General features: G+C 46.6%; 1 protein-coding gene across 3 annotated transcripts in view; it reads right to left on the bottom strand.

Annotated features, from left to right (window-relative positions):
• The window catches only part of CHD5 (chromodomain helicase DNA binding protein 5), a 169,817-nt gene that overhangs the window by 76,750 nt on the left and 71,813 nt on the right, over positions 1-21,254 (bottom strand). For all 3 annotated transcript variants that reach the window (XM_083162995.1, XM_083162994.1, XM_083162996.1), the window contains exons 5-11: positions 19,428-19,666; positions 17,465-17,589; positions 15,266-15,389; positions 12,149-12,321; positions 8,871-9,095; positions 3,546-3,746; positions 2,310-2,521 (exon numbers count right to left, since the gene is read on the bottom strand). In XM_083162995.1, the coding sequence (XP_083019121.1) occupies positions 2,310-2,521; positions 3,546-3,746; positions 8,871-9,095; positions 12,149-12,321; positions 15,266-15,389; positions 17,465-17,589; positions 19,428-19,666 (1,299 nt within the window). The remainder of the gene's footprint in view (positions 1-2,309; positions 2,522-3,545; positions 3,747-8,870; positions 9,096-12,148; positions 12,322-15,265; positions 15,390-17,464; positions 17,590-19,427; positions 19,667-21,254) is intronic.

The raw sequence follows: 21,254 nt of genomic DNA, 5'->3' as shown, positions 1-21,254 counted from the left end.
TTAGTGGGAAGGTCGCTATGACGAGCCACACCTCCCATTTTCATCAATGTGGGTGCATGCTCCACGATATGGAAGCTGCTGGCCATACCATGAAACCCCTCTGTCTGCTAGGTGGGACAGAGGGACAGTCCCGTGAAAATAGGGACAGTTGGGAGGTATGCTAAGGCCAAAAAGAGCTGCTAGTCACAACCACACACCATATACATGTAAACATTATGGGCGTATTGGGAGAATGTTTTTGAGATTATCTGTATCTGGCGTGTAACCCGGATGGGGCTACAACCAGGTGTGGGCATCAGTGGCAGAAAGACAGAGCACTCATTGTCCTTCTTGCACCCTCCGCGTCTGTAAGGAGGAGGGCAGACACTTTCTCATTGCTGCAGGAAAAGACGGGAAATGGCTTTGACGTTTTCAGGATAAATGTATTTGCTACTCAGCTGCAGCATTGCTTATATAAAGCAGGGTAATTGATGCCAGCGCGGAACACGAGTGTGAGCGTGTCAAAATTACAAATGATGTCTTCATGGTATTTCCACAAAACAAATTCTGAAAACCCACTGACCGTAAAGTACTTTTATGTGCGATATAGGCAGCATGTTACTGCCAAGGTCAGATTCCGCTCAGTGGTTGTTAATAATGTATATCGCGAGGATCTTTGCTTCTAAGCTACTAAACTACATCCAAGTGGGCAGCAATAGCACTGAAAGGGGTCAATTTACTAAGATGAGAGTTCTATTGATTCTATTACTTACCTTCCAGAACAGGGATGGGGAACTTTCGGCCCTCCAGTTGTTGTTGAACTACACATCCCAGCATGCCTTGCTACAGTTTTAGCATGGCCAAACTACAAAACTGTTGCAGGGCATGCTGGGATATGTAGTTCAACAACAGCTGGAGGGCCAAAGGTTCCCCATCCCTGTTCTAGAAGGTGCTAAATAAATAAGATGTAGAATCTGATTGGTTGCTATGGGCAACATCCCATCTTAGTAAATGTACCCCAAAGATTCAGAGAAAGATATATTACACCCCCAGTTATATCGATTTCCTATGATCATCCACGTAACATGAAAGAGCGAGTGTGCCCCCATGGGCGATATTTGGAGTTTGCGTATGCGCAAATATGCATATGTGCAAACCCCCAGAGTGATCGCCTTCTGTGAGTATCGCACTTGTTGGGGTGTTCGCCCCAGGAGGGGGCGTGCCCCCAAAAATGTTGGGTGTGCCCATTGAATTGCTGGGCATACCTCTGCGAACGCAGGTGCATCGATGCCTGCTTGGGATGCCCGGCTGACGCGTCACCCTCCCCGACACCTGCGGACAGCATAAGAGTCAGTCTAGACTGACTTTTATTAGCAAATGAGGAAAAAATGATTTCATGGTGAGCAACTATCGGATGATTTGACTTTCTTTCGGCCGCACGCGAGCGATGTGTATGCCAACGCATCCACTCGCATGCTAGGGAGCAAAATTGGTCACCAGGTGGACGATCGCAAAGGAAAGAGACTTTTAGACACTACGCACATTGATTATTCATTGGACACTCCCACACAGCAGTGCGGATGGGGTGCCTGGGGTGGTGTGCCATGGTTGCACCAATGGTAATGCCCAACGTTTCATGAACTTTCCCATGTGACGCGGGAGCGGGTAGCTGACGTCAGCTGCCCATCCTCTTCCCGTACAGGGCGCCGCAGATCAAAGGTCAGCAGAGACTGACTTAGATCTGCGGAGCGCTGGCGAAATCATTTGATGGTCGGCGACCATCAAATGATTTCGCACCTGCACGCAAGCTGGGGCAGGATTACTTTTCTGCGTATTTGGGCCGCCATAAAGTGCGGCCGCTACCGCAATGATGCTCAAATGTGAATTAATCGTGGCAAGAAGTATCGACCCCAATGTTTGATAATTTACACTGCTGTAGCGCTCTTGTGGCTGAGAAATGTTGAGCGTGGCTGTAACCCCTGAGAACCACTGCATTCCGCTATGTCCAACAACTTTTTATGGCAACATCCATAGTCTATGGTCTTACACCAAATTTCAAATTAAAAATCATCCAGGTAAAAAGTGTCCTATGGCTCGCAGAGCAATGTATGGCCAAGTGTATTTGGCGTTGACCAACCAAACTAACTGCCACCAATCGTAACTTACAACACAGATCCAGCAGATCAGTACTGAGATGCTGTTTGTCCACTTGACTTCTGAATTTGCCCTATGTAACAGTCACCACTGAAGTACCCCTTTTACCATAAACACTTACGTTCATACATTACAAAGCTGTTGATTTCATATTTGAAACGTTCCGATTCTCCTACCTGTGATTCATTATCCGATGTATCATCATCCATTCCGGCTTAATGCCATAACGATAGAACATCTCCTCCATTTTTGCATAATGAGGGTCTTTAGATTTCCTTTTCTCACTCTTGGTGTCCTCATCCCCAGAACCATAGTCGTATGGTGGTGGGTCATCCATGTCATTCTTTCTTTGGTAATTCCGGAACATCACTGTGTGGTAAAGCTCCAGCTAGAACGTAATAAACCATAATCAGTAAATATATACACTGGGCAATATTATTACAGGAACTAACTTAATACAACATTTTGAATACTTGAAAAAGTTTCCCTAAAATTTTATGTATAAAAAAAAACTAACCAAGCTAAAGTCTAATAGGTCCGACCACGTTCAATTCATGTTTTCATGAATCCAACTGAATTTCTCTGGTTTCTCAGCAATGAACCGCATAAGGTCATGGCTAGGTTAACAGGGGAGGCTCCGGTGGAGGGGCTGTGGCACAATTCAAACTTCAAGTAGGGGAGCCACACCCACAAACTGCCATTCCTAACTGACTCACTGGCAGTGGGCGTGGCTCCCCTATTTGAATTTTGAACTGTGCTGCAGCCCCGCCTCTGGAGCCGCCACATGCTAAGTATACTAAAAGTAACATGTTGAAAACAGTAAAATTTTAATTTTTTTTTTTAAATAAAGCAATTTAAGTATATAAGCTTCTTTAAGGAGAATGCGTATTCAGAGGAAACAAGATTTCGGAGCTGGGCTTGACAGCCAGATGTAAACAGACATGACAGCAGTTGTACTAAGCCTCTGAGAGAGATAGAGTGGGGAGTGATAAACTACCAATTGGATCATAACTGCCATTTTACACTATGTATAAGAAAAATGGCAGTTATGAACTGGTTAGCTAATAGTTTCTCTCTCTCTCTCTGCTTTATCTTTCTCAGAGGCGTAGTACATCGGTTCGCAGAATTAATGGAAGCTATTTCTGGCAAACGGTCTACAAAGAACTGCGTAGAAAAGGTGGTGTTGCCCTTAGCAACCTATCACATTCCATTTATTACTGGTCTACAGCCATTTGAAAATGAAAGCAAACATCTAATTGATTGCCAAGAGCAACACACGCTGTTTTACATTGTTACCCACTAAATTTTCCAGAAATGGTTGCCGATACGCTAGCGCAGCAAATAAACCTTTGTACTAAACAACTTTATCAAATTATGTCTGAGCTCCAGATGGACAAGGACAGCTTTCTTACCTGTAACTCTTTCACCCATGAGCAGTGCCAGTAGGAGAGCCCAGCCCACTTGACAAAGAACTCGCGCTCCGGAATGCCTTCCACAGGCTTTGGGGGTGGCATGAGGGGGTCAATCTCACAGGGTGGCCCTAATATATGTGAAGGAGGTTCTCTCCACACCCAGTGCAGGATTCTTTGTACTTTTCCCTTTAAGGGCAGACACTGTGAATAAGAAGATCTTGTTTGTTCAACAGTAAAAGTATAAATCTAGACACTAATGCAAGTGTTCTCAGCAGCTTGGATACAATACAATTGGGTGTAATGTATGGAGGAAGTGTGGGCACATATCAGGGATGAACTCTATGCTATCGACATCGTTGCCATCGATGTTGATGTGCAAATGACTATCAATAGTAGCGTATGATGTGTTGTATGATCATCAATGGACATCCGTTTTATTTGGCTGACTGGCTCGTGGGCCAATCAGGCCCTTGGGGGCATGGCTTTATGGGTTTTGGGGGCGGAACTGTGCTCAGTGTCACAGCCCTTTGGATAAGAAAAAAAAACTATTAGGTTATGCTTTGCCATCGACGGAGGGAAACCATCTGGTTCTCCCCCCGTTGATGAAAAAACTATTCTACATCATTCATTTTAAATCCTTACATCTGACCAAAGCTATTCACACCAAACACCTCTCTCTACCACTCATGTAGAAGTCGCTATGCTTGTTGTGTACATATATGGAATTGAGATAGGAACAATCATTAAGCCATGAAATATTTGACCATGTGTATTTGTAGCCAGCGTTTCCTAATCGCTAAACATTCATAGATCCATCAAAGTGGTGTGTGTGCTGGTAAGGCACCTTAGCACGTAAATAACCCCTTCACCCACAGAGGGACGGATTCAACGGGGGACATGTATAGCACAGAGACCGTGTCTTTGTACACTATCCGGACCCTGGGTCGACACCTGTGAATAGTCGATATAGCCATGGTCGACAGGGTCTAAAGGGCAACACAAGCATTAGGTCGACCATGAGACGGTCAACAGTCAAAAGGTCGACGCAAGTTTTTCACTTTTCTTATAGAGCCGACAGGCGGTATTTCATGCCCTACCATCCACTAGGGCAGGGCTGGGCAACACCGGCCCTCCAGATGTTAATGAACTACACATCCCAGGATGCTTTGCATTAGTTTTGCTATGTGGCCATGCTGAAACTGATGCAAGGTATGCTGGGATGTGTAGTTCATTAACATCTGGAGGGCCGGTGTTGCCCAGCCCTGCACTAGGGCATGGTGGGTGAATAAAATAGCGATTCAGTTTTTTAGCGAAGGGATTCAGTTTTTTTTGTGTCAGGACAAAAAAGTGAAAACCTTGTGTCAACCTTTTGACTGTCAACCTTCCCATGGTCAATCTGAAGATTGTGTCGACATTTAGACCCTGTCGACCATGGATATGCCGACCATTCATAGGTGTCGACTTACTTACTGTCAACCATAGGGTGTCGACCTAATGAATGTCGACCTAGACACGGTCAAACAGCATACCATATCACTTTGTACATAGCCGTGTATGAGTTAGACATGGTACCTCACTTTATCATCACATTGTACAGTAGAATGTCGGCATGATCTGAATGGTGTGGTATTGCGGTCCGAGATGGGGGGGAATCCCGACGGTCAGAATCCCGACTGCTGGTGCTACGACAGGGGGGCGAGAGCAAAGAAGATCCTTGTGGGCTCGGTGGCTTGTTTTGCCACAGGTTCTATTCTCCCTCTATGGGGGTCGTGGACCCCACAAGGGAGAAAAGTCCCTGTGAGCTGGGAAACCCCCTGTCGGAGCACCAGCAATCAGGATACTGACTGATGGGATCCCCCGTAGGGCAGTCATCCGGCACATCCCCTCGCATTAGGCTGCTAGCAGGAGAAATAATTCAATGGTCACCGACCATCCAATGATTACTCTCGCCTTCGGAAATAAAAGTCAGTCTGAACTTAATCGCCGAAGATAGGGTGGCCGCTGACGTACTGTGAAGCCAGCCGCCGCCCGCCCTGAGTCGGTATCAGTCCGCCTAGGGGAGCGCCCAGCGTCTTCATGGGGAAGCCAATAAAATGCTGTCCGCCCTGTCCCTCCCCTATCCACCCTCGAACGCCTCGGCACATGCGGAACCCTAGATTTCCCATTATATTTCTGTAATATAAACAATAAGAGATGAATGTATAAAAGTCATTCTACGGCTTCCTGCGATGATGCTACGGAGTCAGCTGGTCATTCAGTACTGTTCCGTGATTAGATTTATTCTCACCATAATCTCTTTATTTCCTTCCTGAGCTGTTCTGTCATTGTTACCGAGGTGCGAAGCCTCTCACAGCAGCACCCCCCGCTCAGGAGCCCGGATTACTGGCAGGGAATGTGTGTGTGACTTCACCGGGTGCATGGCCAGGACACAGAGACACTGACGAGACGCAGATCCGGCAATGAGCTGGCACACACAGCTGCCTACGTTTGCTCACAGACAGCGCAGTGGGATAACATGAAATATGTCTTCTACATACATTGCTCTGCTAGGCTCAATTAGGCAAAGAACATTTTCAAAGGTACAGCGGCATTAAATGAGGCATAATGATTAACGAACGGATAATGAAATCTGTGAGGGAATGGGAGGAATATAAATAATATATATTTCTGAGAAAGAAGACACAGAGGAAGAAGCAACGTGGATTTTACAACATTTCTGCATGACAAATGCAACAATATCCCATAGATACCTATTTGTACAATAATATGCATCAGAAGTCTGAATTTAAATAACAGTAATGACACACACGGGCCTGATTCAGAGGTCTGGTGGCAGATGCACAGTACTGATGTACAGTACAGGTTCTGATGGTGCAGATGTCAAGTGACTCAGGGGTAGATTTATTAAGCTCGGTGAAGTGATAAAATGTCTGTTTTTTTATCACCGGCCAATCAGCTCCTACCTGTCATTTTTCGAACCAAGCCTGTAACTTCACAGTTAGGAGCTGATTGGTCAGTGATAAAAACCAGACACTTTATCACTTAATAAATCTGCCCCTGACAGTCTATGGCCATTTAGAAGCGGTGAGGGGGCGGCGGCAGCAGCGGAGGCGTGTCACCTCTGCAGGGCCGGCCTTAGGCATAGGCACACTAGGCAATTGCCTAGGGCATTTGGAATTCCTAGGGGCATCAGCAGATTTTAATCTGCTGATTAAAATGATATGTAGCATGCCTATATTCTGTGTGAGTGAGGCTGTATCTGCATATGAAATAGTGTATTCATGGAAATCACTGTAACATAGCATTCCGTATGCAGGTACAGCCACAGTCGCACACAAAATATAGGCATGCCGCATATCATTTTAATTATTGGAAGCTCCTTGTGTGTGCTGGTCATAACAATGCAAATAAGACGAATTTTCAGCAAAAAAGGCACCCAACGTTAGCAGAACTGGCCAGGAGCTCCATGGCCTATTGAGACAAGATGTATGAGGAAACATCTGAATCCAAGCAGAGGCAGAGGTCACAGTATTAGCGGCTGTGCGAGTGCTGTCTGCGGGTGGGTTGGTTGTGCAATAGTGTTCGGCATATGTGTAAGGGGCATTATGTGTGTCATGTATAAATGCATTAATAATGTGCGACATATGTGTAACAAGCATTATGTGTGTCATGTGTATAAGGGCATTAATAATGTGCAACATATGTGTAAGGGGCATTATGTGTGTCATGTGTATGAAGGGCATTAATAAAGGTTGGCATAATGTGTAAGGGGCATTATGGTTATAAGGACATAAATAATGTGTGTCATGTGTAAGGGGCATTACTGTGTGGTATTATCAGGGGTGCCGAGAGAAAGGGGTAGGGGGTACAAATTACCCAGGCCAAAGTCTGATGGGAGGGCCCTGTGGGGGCCCTGGGCCCCGTCCCCTTAAGTGACAGCAGCAGCTGCAGCTCTTCTCCTCTGCCCAGCACACACTGCTTTGTGCTGGGTTGCAGTGTGGCCATGGAGGTGGTTAAAATACAATATTTTCTCAGGATTTTTTTCTAAGGGTATAATGTGATGAGTAATGTATATAAGGTAAAGTGGTACTACAATGTGATGTAACATGAATAAGGGACACTATCACATGATATAATGTGAATAAAGTTGCACTACTGTGTGGCATAATTTGAATTTGGGGTAAAATTGTGTGGCCATGCCCCTTCCCAGCAAGAACGCACCCCTATTTGGGCTGCGCACCAAATGTGTGCACTGTTTCTATTTAAAATATTGCAGGTAGGAGCACCAAAATGACTGCTATGATGAGGGTTGATGGTGCTGGGAAAGGGGAGCAGTGTCAAGAGGCGGAACTAGTGGCGGTGCTAGGGGGCACCAGCCAAAATCTTGCCTAGGGCATCATTTAGGCTAGGGCCGGCTCTGCACCTCTGTTTGGTGGGTGCTAAGGCCAGGATTGAGATTTCCTGTCCTCTTGGAAGTAGCTGAGTCGGTCATTCCACATTTCCTCATTGGTCACTCAGCCAGCCAATGGTGTGGCAGCACTGGATCACAAATGCATGCATGTATTTTTTCACACATATTTTATAACTTCTGACACACCCTTTACCAGTATTAGTTGCTTCCACATACCCTACATTCTATGACACCTTACACTCTATTACACTTCATTTTATTTATGTGATGCCCTGGGGTGGTATTGCTGGACTGGTTTGGGGAGTGCCTTGCACTCCAAATATGAACCACAGTGTTACGGACCTGCTCGATAGAAGTGGCCCTAATGCAGTGGGACGGTACATATCTTTGGCCAAATGTATGCGAACAACCTCATTATTAAATATAAAAGGAATATATATTTTAGCAGTAATGATTGGATAATGCACCTACAAACCCCCCTTCTTTTGCCGGCATCTACATATACCAGATGCCTGCTGCTGTGTTACCATTTCTGTGTTCCGCTGCTGCTTACTGGCTACCTACAAGCACGTCTGAATAAGGCTGATAATCCAGCAAATTTGATCAAATTGGAGCGAAGTTATCAGAATACTGTGCTTATCCGACAGCTGCCTGAAAATGACTCAGCCAAATCACATAGTAAACACGCACACACACACACAGTCACTCTGCCGCTGTGTGTCAGATTACATAGTAAATTCCAAGTGCGAAATAACCAGATCCGTCCTGGTAACATAGGAGGGAAGTGAACAGAGATCAAGGGAAGCTGAAATTTAAGGAAAGCAAATCTGGGGTTGTAACTAAAGGGTGACACTCGGGATAACTGGGTGACATAGAGACTGAAGACATATTCACGGTAGATAAAAGCAGCTTACTGTGCAACGTGGACATAACCATTCACCATTTGGTATTTCAGGCAAAGGTGGGTTAAGACAGTGCAAATGGTATGAGGAAGGGCAAGTGTCACAGCACAAGAGCTCTCCCCCATCTTTACAGACACGACAAAACTCCATGTGGTCATCTTCCTCATCCTCCTCTTCTACCCCATCCTCTTCCTCTTCCTCGTCGTCTTTTGGCTCCCACTGGATTCCTTCTTTTTCCTACAGACACAAACTCATTGTCATGTTACCACGTTCTAGGACGCCTCTGCTATGGCACAATTGGCATTAATAGACTGAAAAATTTAATTTACTTAATTACATAACTCATTTACAGAACCAGTTGCGGGATAAAAATATACATTTCTCAGGTACAGCAATAAGCCAAAAACCTACCCACTTGTGTAAGTGGGAGGAGTCACCATGGGTAAAATATAAGCCCACCCCCTTGTGGCGTTGGGCAGACCAGCCACGCTCATGGATGCAAAAGGCTCAAAATCAATAATGGCCAGGAGGCTCCTGAAAATCGTGTCCCCCTCGCAGCCCCCTGGAAATGTGGGCAACCCTCCCTGGTTTTGAACGACCCCAGCTCCCAGCCCCCTCCTCCCCTCGATCACGGAAGCCTCCCGACTGTGGCGTTTAAATACTGCAAATACGCGGGTCTCTGAGGAGGGGAGGGGCTAAAATGACAGAATCACATATCTTTATGCCCGCCCCCTCCATGGAGATCTGCGAATCGGGTTAGTTGGGGCTTGATAATGTTGCAATCAAGCCCCGCCCCACAAAATGCTGCTGAAAGTCTCCTCTTCAGGCTTCTCCCAGAGAGGAGACTATAAAAGTAGGCAACCCTGATCATGTGTATCAAAGACTGCACATATTTTTGAAACTAGGGGCGGGATGTTCTAACAACAATAACAGGGTTTTCACCGCATTTTCGGTTTAGAGCATCCCACCCTAGATGTGGGAATTGTAGCAGCAGGATAAGTAGGACCACAGTTTACCTACCACATATAAATGCCTCTGCTGCAAAATGTTCTATGCCAGCATTTCACTGATAAAGCACTGTTAATCGCTATAATATGAATATAATTTGCCATAAGGGGATATTCAATGAGCTGCAGTAATTTACCAAGGCTAATTGATCCGAGATGTTAATACAAATCGGCACTGCAGGCTCCTGCTTCATCTCGTATAGTGTGGGTATAACGTAATTACCCCACTGTGACTTACTGACGGTAAGACTGCCTCGGATTGTGATAGCCTCTATAACAAGCATTATTACCGTCAGTAAGTCACTACCATTGTTGGGTGGGACAACCTGTGTGGTTAGTTAGAGCCCAGGTGGGCTAGGATTTAGTTTTATGGTTTACTATTACTGCACAATAAACAAGCGTATGTAAACTGCACAGAAACCCTGGACTGCCGAGCTTTATCCTGGCTGCCATGTGCCTGGAGGTGCCAATCGGGTGCTTGATGGGGTCCCGACAGTCGGGATCCCGACAGGCATTTACCCGACGTCGGGATCCCGACTGTCAAAACACAGACAGCTGGATTCACGACGGCCACCTGCTATTTTCCCTCGTGGGAGTCCACGACCCCCATAGAGGGAGAATAGAATAGGTGGCGAGCGCAGCGAGCCCGCAAGGGGCTTAGTTGCGCTCACCATGCTGTCTGGGTCCGGCCAGTCGGAATCCCGACGTCGGGCTAATGACTGTCAGGATCCCGACTGTCGGACCCCTGTACCACACCCTGCCAATCTACCCCAGGAGAGGGCACCCCTACCTTCTCCTCACAATGTACACATATACATAGGAGCCTATATGTGAACAGATAAGCAATTAGTGAGGAAGCAGAGAGGAATATGTTGGTATTAGGACAATGAAGGATGACCATTATTACCATACACAGAAACATTTACCATTATATTAATACTATATATAGGTATAAGTACAGAAATATCTCTGCAACACACTAGCGTTATGCTTAGAGTATAACTAATGTTGAAAATTACATTTAATGACTTGCAGTCTCCTATGTAACAGCGATGTACAACAGTGTTTCCCGACCTCGGCCCTCAAGGCACTCTAAAAGCCCAGGTTTTAGTGATACCCTGCTTAATATTATTTTATTTATAAGGCTCCACAGGTGTATCGCAGCGCCGTACAAAGGAACAGTACAGGGAGACAAAAATAGAGTACAAATAAAGAGCGCCACAGTTCAATACACATTACAGCTTAAATATAAGTAGTGAGGACTTAATAAACATACTACAAGAGGCTTAAGGCCAATGATGGAGATGAGTATGCGGACGAAGATGGTCACTGAGTGTTTGAGTATAGGAGAGCTGTGAGTGACATGTGAAGAGAAGAGGGCTTTGACAACAGGAGGGAAGAGGGCCCTGCTCTGAGGAGCTTACAATCTAGTAGCTCAGATATACAAAAATAACTGTGCTTAAGTATGGCTATACTTGGACCTGGACTGTTAGTGCCCCTTAAGTTGGGAACAGCGGCGTAACAATGCATCTACAATCCAAGTGACGGCGGGGGGAGCCAGATTCCATGCGGCCTGGCTGTCTGTATGGAATCTGCTGAAAACGGCCCTTCAAAAATAAACCGCCACCTTGGAGGAGACAGATGCTCGCAGCTCCTACCGGATACAATGCTACCAGGAAGTGCATAGTTTCGGGAGCACTGGCACGTCTGTCAGCACTAAACCCACCCTGGCAGTGAGCAAGAAACCCCTAGCAACAAGCATGTAACCAATGGCAATGTGCAAGTAACCTCTTGCAAAGGAGCAAGGAAACACTGGCATTGAGCATGTAATCCCCTGGCAACGAGCATGAAACCTCTGGCCAGGAGCTTGAAACCCCTGGCAACGAGCAATAAACCACTGGCAATGAGCATGTACATAAAGAAATTATGATTACTGTATGGGGAAGGGGGGGATTTCTAGTTCTGATGTACAGAACTATATGGTGATTTCCAGCTAAGGAACATGACAAGTAAAACTAAGGCAAATTTTAATGTATATGGTCTCCGTTTAACTTAGTAAAATGGAGATTTGGACAAAAAAAACATAAATTATTCAATAATATCTATGCCTCTATGCCTAATAGTTTAATAGCTGCCATTATAACTCTCTATATATGCAGAGTGCATTATAAAGTGACCTACATTGGACACTGACATGGTGTTGTGTGTGAGAGGTTTAGTACAGTGCTTCCCATACACAGAGCTCGCTTACAATGCTGACAACCCATCAAGCAAGCGTCTTACACAGTGCGGACAGCTCCACTTGCCCTCAGGGGCTTTCTCCAGTTCTGGATCCAGGCAGACAAGGTGATAGGCACGGGGGCACGTGTCGCATAGTATTATCTCTCCTCCCTGCTGACAAACTTCGCAGTAATCCTGATGGTCCGTTTCATATCCGTCTCCTTCCCCAACGTCAACTACAAGGAGAAAACATCACACACGTTTAAAGTCCAGTATGGATGGTTCTTATAGGTCAGAATGCATTTATTTATCATCAGTTGGGCAGAACTACAGAAGGACAAGAGTCACTGGCGGCTCTGGCAGGATTCCGTACACTCTCAGAGATCATTCTAGCAATCTCCCTGCACATAGCAGACAATGCAGACAGGCAGATGGAGAATTGGTGATTATTCCATTTCAGGTAATGAGCTGCATAATGACTGCAGGGGAAATTTAACCCCAAAGTAGAGCCGTAAGCTCGCTCTTTCCTTATTCCAAAAAAGGAATGAAGATGAAACAAAAAAATTAAATAAAAAAAGATGTGTAGCTTGTAGTTAATCACTGGGATCAATTGGACAGGGACAGGTGTGATCAATACTAGTATAATATATAATCTTTATGTTTGGCTGCACCTTCTATCAGTTACTCCATACACCACCTGCACCTTCTACCAGTTACTCCATACACCACCACCACCACCAACAGCAGCTTCAATATCATTAGTAACAGGGGAGATGGGGGGGGGGGCAGAGTAAGGCTGGTTTCACACACTCCGGCTCCTGCCGGACGGTGAAATCCCGCACGACCAGGGAGCCGTGCCGCACACATTAGTTGTGAATGGACACTATTGTGTCCATTCACACGGGACGGCCACGACCCGGCCGCACGGTTGCAGCCGGATCCCGCCACTGGAAGGGACGGCTGCCGGGCTGTGGCCATCCCTTCCATGATAAACTAGTGTGTGCGGCACGGCTCCCTGGCCGTGCAGGATTTCACCTTCTGGCAGGAGCCGGAGTGTGTGAAACCAGCCTAAGGAGGTTATTCTGATCGGTGCGGCCAAACGTGCGTACGTTCCATATTAGCGTACGCTCTCCGTACGCGGCCGTTGGGGTTAAGTCCACCCACAAATCAGCCGCATACGTACGGCCAGAAACAACGTCGAAGGGGAGTGGCGTACAATTGAGCGTACGCCAACGTACACGGACGGACCAGCCCTTAAACTCCGACAACTAGCGTACAACAGAGCGTACGCCACCGTTTACGGACGTCTCTCGTCCGTCTTCCCACCGACTTCTTGCGGCTATCTGAGCGTACGCCAGCTTGCACGGACGGGTCCCTATTGTTTTCAATAGAAAACTCAGCTTATGTCCCCGCTCGTGAGAGTGAGCGTACGTCCGTGTACGCTGACATACCCTTCACATATATGGACCTGCAAATCTTGCCTTTCAACTACAATTCTGAAAATTAATTAATTATTCTAATTGTTATTCAATTATTGTTTTCTATTATCTCAATTGAGGATTGTGTGCAAAATAGTGGGCATGGGCTTAAAACATTGCTGAAACATCCTTTGTAGGTGTTAGATGTGGTTTATGTTATTGTATCATAAATACAAAACCTATGTTTGTATTAGAGTGAACACGTTGACACATGTCGACTTGTGTAGATTGAGTGTGCTACTGTGTAAAGTCTATGAAAGCACGTAGTGAATGTGTATAACTGTTTAACAAATACCTACCTTAGCATATATAAGCAGGTCCTAAAAAGATTCGTACCTTAAATTAAACAAACCTTTAAATGTAGAGAAGTATAGAAAGATAAGCTTCCAATGTGTTTGAGTGCTGTGTGTGGCTTGCAGGTAGTGAAATCATGGTTTTGACTTAATAGAATGAAGCATTGCTTATTACATTCAGGTGTATGTGTTTGAGTAGTAATCAGCGTATATTAGCAAACCCAGGCGCACGCTGGCATGCGGTATCTGTAGGGGTGGTCTGAGCTGGCGGTTGGCGGCCGCCTGTTTTGTGTCCGAAATGAACGGTGCTTTAGGCGATCGTGCGGTAGTAGCACCGTTCATTTTTGGTGCACACCCCCGTGTACACCCATATTTACGCCCATTTTCCCTCATTATTTCGGCCGCTCCCCTCAACACGCCCCTATGCCGCCCCCAATGCCCGTAGTCTCGAGTACAGGTTTTTTCGCACGGAGAGACCCGTCCGTAAGCGTTGTGGGGTGTTCGCGCCTGCGCATTGGCGATTGTACGCATGCGCAGATCATGAAAAACCCCGGAACGTTCGCGTACGGCCCGGCCGCACCAACCAGAATAAGGCCCTTAGTCTGGTGCAGTGATAAAGTGGTGGAAGGTGAAATGCAGCAGCCAATCAGCTCTTAACTGTTACAAGCTGGGTTTCAAATTATGAGCTAATTGGCTGCTGCATTCTCACCTTTCACTTCGCAAGGCTTAAGCCCCGTACACACGGGGGGAGATATATTGCTCAGCAATATATTCCTGAGCAATATATTGCCCAGTGTCTCCTTTGCATCAGCGACCAGAGATGGTCGCTGATGAAAAGGAACCTCTGCTGGCGGTGCCGCAGAGGTAATTAGCAAGCTCCTGCGACCAGCGATTAGAAAGGGGCTGAAAACGGGAGCGCGCACCCGGCGATTTATCGCTGGGGCACACTCCCAATCACTGGCAATATGGTCGCCAGCGACCATATTCCCAGCGATTATAGCCCCTATCGGCCCCGTGTGTACACAGCATAAAGCCCCGCACACACGGGGGAGATATATTGCTCAGCCATATATTGCTAGCAATATATGGCTGAGCTATATATTGCTCATTTTCTCCTTTTCATCAGCGACCAGAGATGGTCGCTGATGAAAGGGAACCTCTGCCGGGTGGTGCCGCAGAGGTAATCAGCTGGTCGCAGGAGCAAGCGATTAGAACGGGGCTGGAAATGGGAGCGCGCACCCGGTGATTTATCGCAGGGGCACACTCCCATCACTTGCAATATGGTCGCCTGCGACTATATTTCCAGCGATTTCAGCCCCTATCCCCCCCTGTGTGTACACAGCTTTACTCAGCGCAGGACAGGAACACAAGCATGCTGCCATCAGAAGCATGTCAAAGGCAATTGTTACCTCGCTTCTTTTTTCTCCCACGTTTTATTCTCTTCCCCAGACTACTGGAGATATCCGACCGGACGGAGGAGCTGTTTATACTGGCGCTGTCAAAGTCGGATTCCTCTCTCTCGTCCTCCTCACTCTATGGCCGGAAAAAAAGGAATCTCTGAGATTATTACAAATCAGTACCAAGTATCTGCTAATAATTCTCATTTCCTATCAGGATTTACTACAGCACAAAGCAGACAATTATATAAGTGCACGTGCTGACTATGGGTCCGATTCAGACCCATTCGCTGGGCTGCGACACCAGCAGCGTACTCCTTCCCAGGAACTTCGCTGCGCAGAGAGGGTCTAGACTTGCTTAGCGCTGCAAACAGGGAGAAATCATTTGATGGTGAATGATTTCCCCCCTGTGTGCATGGGGGGGGGGGCAGGGGTGCTCATCTCAGCTTTTACCTGCTCGCTGGGCTGTGAACACTCGCAGCCCAGCCAGCATGCCTGAATCAGGCCCATGTACAGTGTGGCCAGATCACTTGTGGGCTCATCATATACGCATGCACTGAGAACACATCTTATTGATTCACAATGAAGCAGTGACCTGAAATCAGTGCCGGCTGTGTGGTCGATGATCACAGGTATTCCTTATACAGCACCAACTCCCACTAACAGCAGTTATAATCCACCTGAACCCGGGACACATAGTGTAACCCACAGCCATATGCTCTAAGAACAGAGGGTATGATTCAGGCCTGTTCGATAGGATGCGTGTAATCGTAGCCCCGCCCACCCTCCCCCCCCCGGCACCCGAATCCCCTCACTAGCATGCAAGGGAATGTGTACCTGAACATGTTCCTTCGCATGCGGCGGAACGGGAGAGAAATCATTCAATGGTCGCTGACCATGCACTGAATTCGGAGCGGGCACTGACATCATGTGACCTTAGCCACCCGTCCTGAGCAGGCACCGCTACGCCTGGGTTCTCAGGGGAACGCCTATAAAACACTGGGCCACTGTTCAATCACCCTGCTTACCCGGAGCTAACGGCTCACAGGGCCAGATTTCCCACCAGGCCCACGAGGCACGGGCCTATGGGTGTGCTGGGGGCGGCAAGCAGTGGTGTGATTTTCTTTTGACACTTTAAAAAAAAGTGCTGGAAAGATGCAGCCCTGTCATGTCAGTGGCAGGAGCGTAGCGCTTCCAGCGCTGGGGATCGAGTGCTGCTGCTGAACACCCGCCGCCAGGGGAAAGCCAGTCCTGTAATGTCGAGTGGGATTGAGTGAAGCTGGCGTGGGGGAGATGCTGCCCTGCAATGCGAGAAAAAGGGGCTGAAGGTACCCCCCTCTTCTCTCATCTCTCCCTATATAAGGTGGGGGGGGGGGGGCAAAAAATGTGGTGCCTAGGGGCAGTATGGCACTTAAATACGGCCCTGACGGCTCAGTGAGTGTGAAACTTGCTGAAGCCGTTTGCTCCCAGAGCTTGCACATACGCAAAACACCAACATCATGGATCGGGGACGGGGACAAAATTGTCCCATAACGGATGGGTCTGATTTGGCTCGCCCAATTTTTGTATCTTCTCTTTGGTTCCCTCTTTCATAACAACTGTTTGGGAGAATCCACCCCTTACAATCCAGGATACGGTCATTTGGTCACATGTTGGTCGACAGTCATTAGGTCGACATGTGTTAGGTCAACAGGGTCATCAGGTCAACATGGGTTAGGTCGACAGTCAAAAGGTCGACATGTGGTTTTTCACATTTTTTTGAGCCGACAGGCAGTATTTCATACCCCACCATCCACTAGGGTGTGGTGGGAGAATAAAAGTGTGTTGCGCATAGCAAGCCATGTGAGGGGACGCGGTGCTATGTTTCAGTGTCCATGTTGACTTCGTCGACATTCGGGACAAAAAACTTGAAAAACCCCATGTCGAAACTTTTGACTGTCGACCTTCCCCATGTTGACCCAATGCTTGTGTCGACCTAATGACCCTGTCGACCTAACCCATGTTGATCTTCAGTCATGTCGACCCAATGCTTGTCTATCCAATGATCCCATTCCAGAACCGAGTTGCTGGGCAGTGTGAACGGGTAACCCGGGTTGAGCGAACCAGGTCCAGTTTACACTATAGGAAGGAGGAAGCATCCGCTCCAGGCGAGGCCTCCCCCCCATCAGCGACCCAACATTTGCTATGTGTAAGGGGAATAACTTCGCTTACCGAAGATCGTTTTTTCCTTTTGCTTGCCATTCCTCCAAATTTAAACTTCAGACTCGCCACTTTCTTCCCTTTACCTTTCTTCTTTGCATCCTTGGATGACTTAGATTTTTTCCTTACGCCCGGCCCTGGGTATGAAAACATCATCATGTTACAGTAACAATACATTGGGGATATCCTATTAGAGATTCTATTATTCACACTCTATAATGCTCCATAGGGTTTATTGGGAATTTCCCTGAGCTGGAGAGTATCCCTATGTTTGGGTAAGAAATGTCGCGACTTGGGGGCCGATTCACACCTGCTCACTAGTCTGCATAGATTCGCTGCTTAGCAACTACACATCACATATCACCCGTTTTTGCTATTATCAAAGATGAGAGCAAATACCGGTGATAAACGGCTTTTTCGGGCAATAAGTGCGATAACCACAATCTTGGGCTGAGTTATCACCGCTAATAGGATCTACCCATTTGGCAGCTGAGACAACATAACATATAAAGAAAGATCCTCCCAGACTATTGCTAATAAGGCGACCTGCTATAAGATGTCTGTATTTACACAATCCAGCTGTGCCTCAGCCAAGTACAGCATGATAATATTTCACTACGATGATCACAAGAGAAATCCTAATGGACCCTTCACAGCTTTACAATTAAAGACATACAAAGTATACACTACACCACAGGTTCTCAAACTCGGTCCTCAGGACCCCACACAGTGCATGTTTTCCAGATCTGCTCACAGAATCACAAGTGAAATAATTAGCTCCACCTGTGGATCTTTTAAATGTGTCAGTGAGTAATGAGTGCACCTGTGCAGCTGCCGGGTGACCTGGAAAACGTGAACTGTGTGGGGTCCTGAGTTTGAGAACCCCTGCACTAGACAATACTTTAAACAATATGCTCGATAACAACATATCATACCATTATTGTGTACACACTAAAGGCCTGATGTATAAAGCTTTAAAAAGTGATAAAATGGATAAACAGCCAGCCAATCCGCTCCTACCTGTCATTTTTCGAACCCTGCATATAACATGACAGGTAGGAGCTGATTGGCTGGCTGTTTATCGCTCTCCATTTTATCACTTTTTAAAGCTTGATATATCTGGTCCTAAAGGCCTGATTCAGACCTACTGTATAGTTGCAAAATTTCTCAAAGCTGAAACTCCCGGTTGCCTTACTGCGGGGGGTGTCCAGCACATTGCAAAGCCGCCCTGGTCACCTGGACTTGCCACGAGAAACACGCGGACATCACCAGTTGCTCCCTGAGTGCACAGCCTAGCAGCAAAGGCAGGAGCAGGCCGGTCATGTTCTGTGTCGCAGCGGCTGCTTGTGACATCACACAAATGCCATGGCCGTCCCCCCTTCCCCCGAGCAGTCCGGACATACCTGCGTTGTCCAAGCCACATACTGCTGAGACCCACCCCAGCAACGCCAACCCATCGCCGTCCCTGCGGCATCACCACCAGTCACTACTTAAACTGGTGCACCCGTGCAGATCTGGAAATCGCGATCACTGATTTTTGGAAATTTGTGTCTGAATCAGGCCCAATATTGCTAAGGATGCGTGCCTCCGGGGGTCATTAGCAATGACCTCCATTGTCTGTACATGCAGGTCAAAAGAGGGTATCATTGGCAAGAGCTATCCTGCGGGATGCACCATGGACCTCGACAACCCCGCCTCCCCCTTCCGAAGTCTCTCGTCATGGTCGGCATTGGCAAGTGTGTATGCGACGCCAGCACCCCGCCGGGTCGCGTCGCACAACATAGCGCTGGTTACACAGGAGAGAAACTGAGGATTGCCCAATCACCATCTTTCCTGAATGCTCAACATATGATCCGACATAAACTTACTCAAAAAAAAAAGAAACTCCTAAAAATAATAATAGTAATTGCAAACACAAACTGATAAAGGAGAGCACTAGAGCTTAGTCTTCACTGTCATGACGTCTACCACATACCTTTCCCTTCCTTGGTTTTGGCCTTTCTTATAGGAGCAGGTTGAAGAGTTGGCAAGGGGGCAACCAAGAGCGGTGGAGCGACTGCCACAGTTTCCACAGCGGCGGCCACCGCGGCAGCAGCTGCCGCCGCCGAGCTGCCCTTCAGTGGGTTGTTGGCACTGAACTCTCGCCATTTGGCACCAAGCACGGTCATCATTTTGGACATTGGGATCTTAGGATTCTTCTTGGCAATTAAAGGCCTATAAGGAGGGCAATGTGAATATATATATTACCCTATAAATCGAGTATGAAAGGGGACACGTGAACATATTTGTAATTTATAATGAAATATAATGCAACCGTAAACCTGACCTGCTGATAAATCCACAGTATTATGCTGACCATCACTGCGCCTAATTTGCGTTTTGTAGGTACAACTTATCATTGAGTTACAAATCCGATATTTGGGGGTCTAAGCATGTGCAATCGGGCCCTATGGGATTGCTCACAGTCCCCCAATTAGACACAGCATAATCCACATGCTAATGCATTTGGGGGCAGAGCTGGGGCAGTGACCAAGACTGACTTATTTCACCTTATGCAGACGGGCAAATGCTGGGTCTATGGACACAACTGTCATCTTTCACTCAGCCAATCAGCTTCTCAACTGTCATTTTTCACTCAGTCAATCAGCTTCTCAACTACCATTTTTAACCCAGGCAATCAGCTTCTCAACTGTTATTTTTCACCCAGGCAATCAGCTTCTCAACTGTTATTTTTCACCCAGCCAATCAGCTTCTCAACTGTTATTTTTCACCCAGCCAATCAGCTTCTCAACTGTTATTTTTCACCCAGCCAATCAGCTTCTCAACTGTTATTTTTCACCCAGCCAGCTTCTCAACTGTCATTTTTCACACAGCCAGCTTCTCAACTGTCCTTTTTCACCCAGCCAATCAGCTTCTCAACAGTTATTTTTCAAACAAAGCCTGTAACATGGCAGTTAGCAGCTGCTACTTTATTTTTTCCATTGCATCACTCTGCCATAGACCCCAAACAACCAACCAATGAGGTCTTAATTGTCATTTGTCAAGCACAGCCTGTAAAATGGCAGTTAGTAGCTGATTGGTTGGTACTTTACTTCTCTCCACTTTATCACTATCCAAATCTTAGTACATCAACCCCTCAGTTACTAACATATCTTAAGAGTTATATAATGCAAAATGACACGCTCTCAAATCAAATGGACCATAACATCCCCCCAAGCACAAAGTGCAGCTATTAGGTAGAACTGTAGTTTAGCACTAAGGGCAGGTTTATGTTGTGTAAATGCACTCTATCCGGCCCACTGTATGCAGAATAACTTCTATTATTAAAGATCTATAGAAAAATAGGATGCAAGTCCCCTTTAAGCCACATAAAGTCATCTTTCAGTATAATCACCTTCCACTTATCTACCCTACAGGAAAAGAGAATAACCCATTAAACTAGGTATTTCTGGTATAATTGGGGAGACAGCTGGTTTGCAAACCAGAAACTGTTGTGGATAACGAGCGATTTTCAGTGTACTAATGGAATATCCATTATGTAGGGACATTGGGCATAAGTATAGCCATACTGTACATTACCTATTTCCTTTTGCAAGAAGAATAAAGATGCTACAGCACATACATTTATGTGTGCGTAGTACAATATGGAGTACGAATTCCTATGTTTGCACGCTCCCTGTAAAAAACATGATGGAGGTCGCCATTTTTACCTCAGCAAGCAGTGGCCAAGCAGGACGCCAATAAGCAACCCTGGCTTGCCTCGTAATAAAACACTGATTGCTTAACTTAACATAGGAATAGT

The sequence above is a fragment of the Crinia signifera genome, chromosome 19 (assembly GCF_055691185.1).
Source record: "Crinia signifera chromosome 19, ASM5569118v1, whole genome shotgun sequence".
In the NCBI taxonomy this organism is placed as follows: Eukaryota; Metazoa; Chordata; class Amphibia; order Anura; family Myobatrachidae; genus Crinia; species Crinia signifera.
The sequence above is the reverse complement of the archived record's forward strand: the minus strand, read 5'-3'. Positions and strand labels throughout refer to the sequence as shown.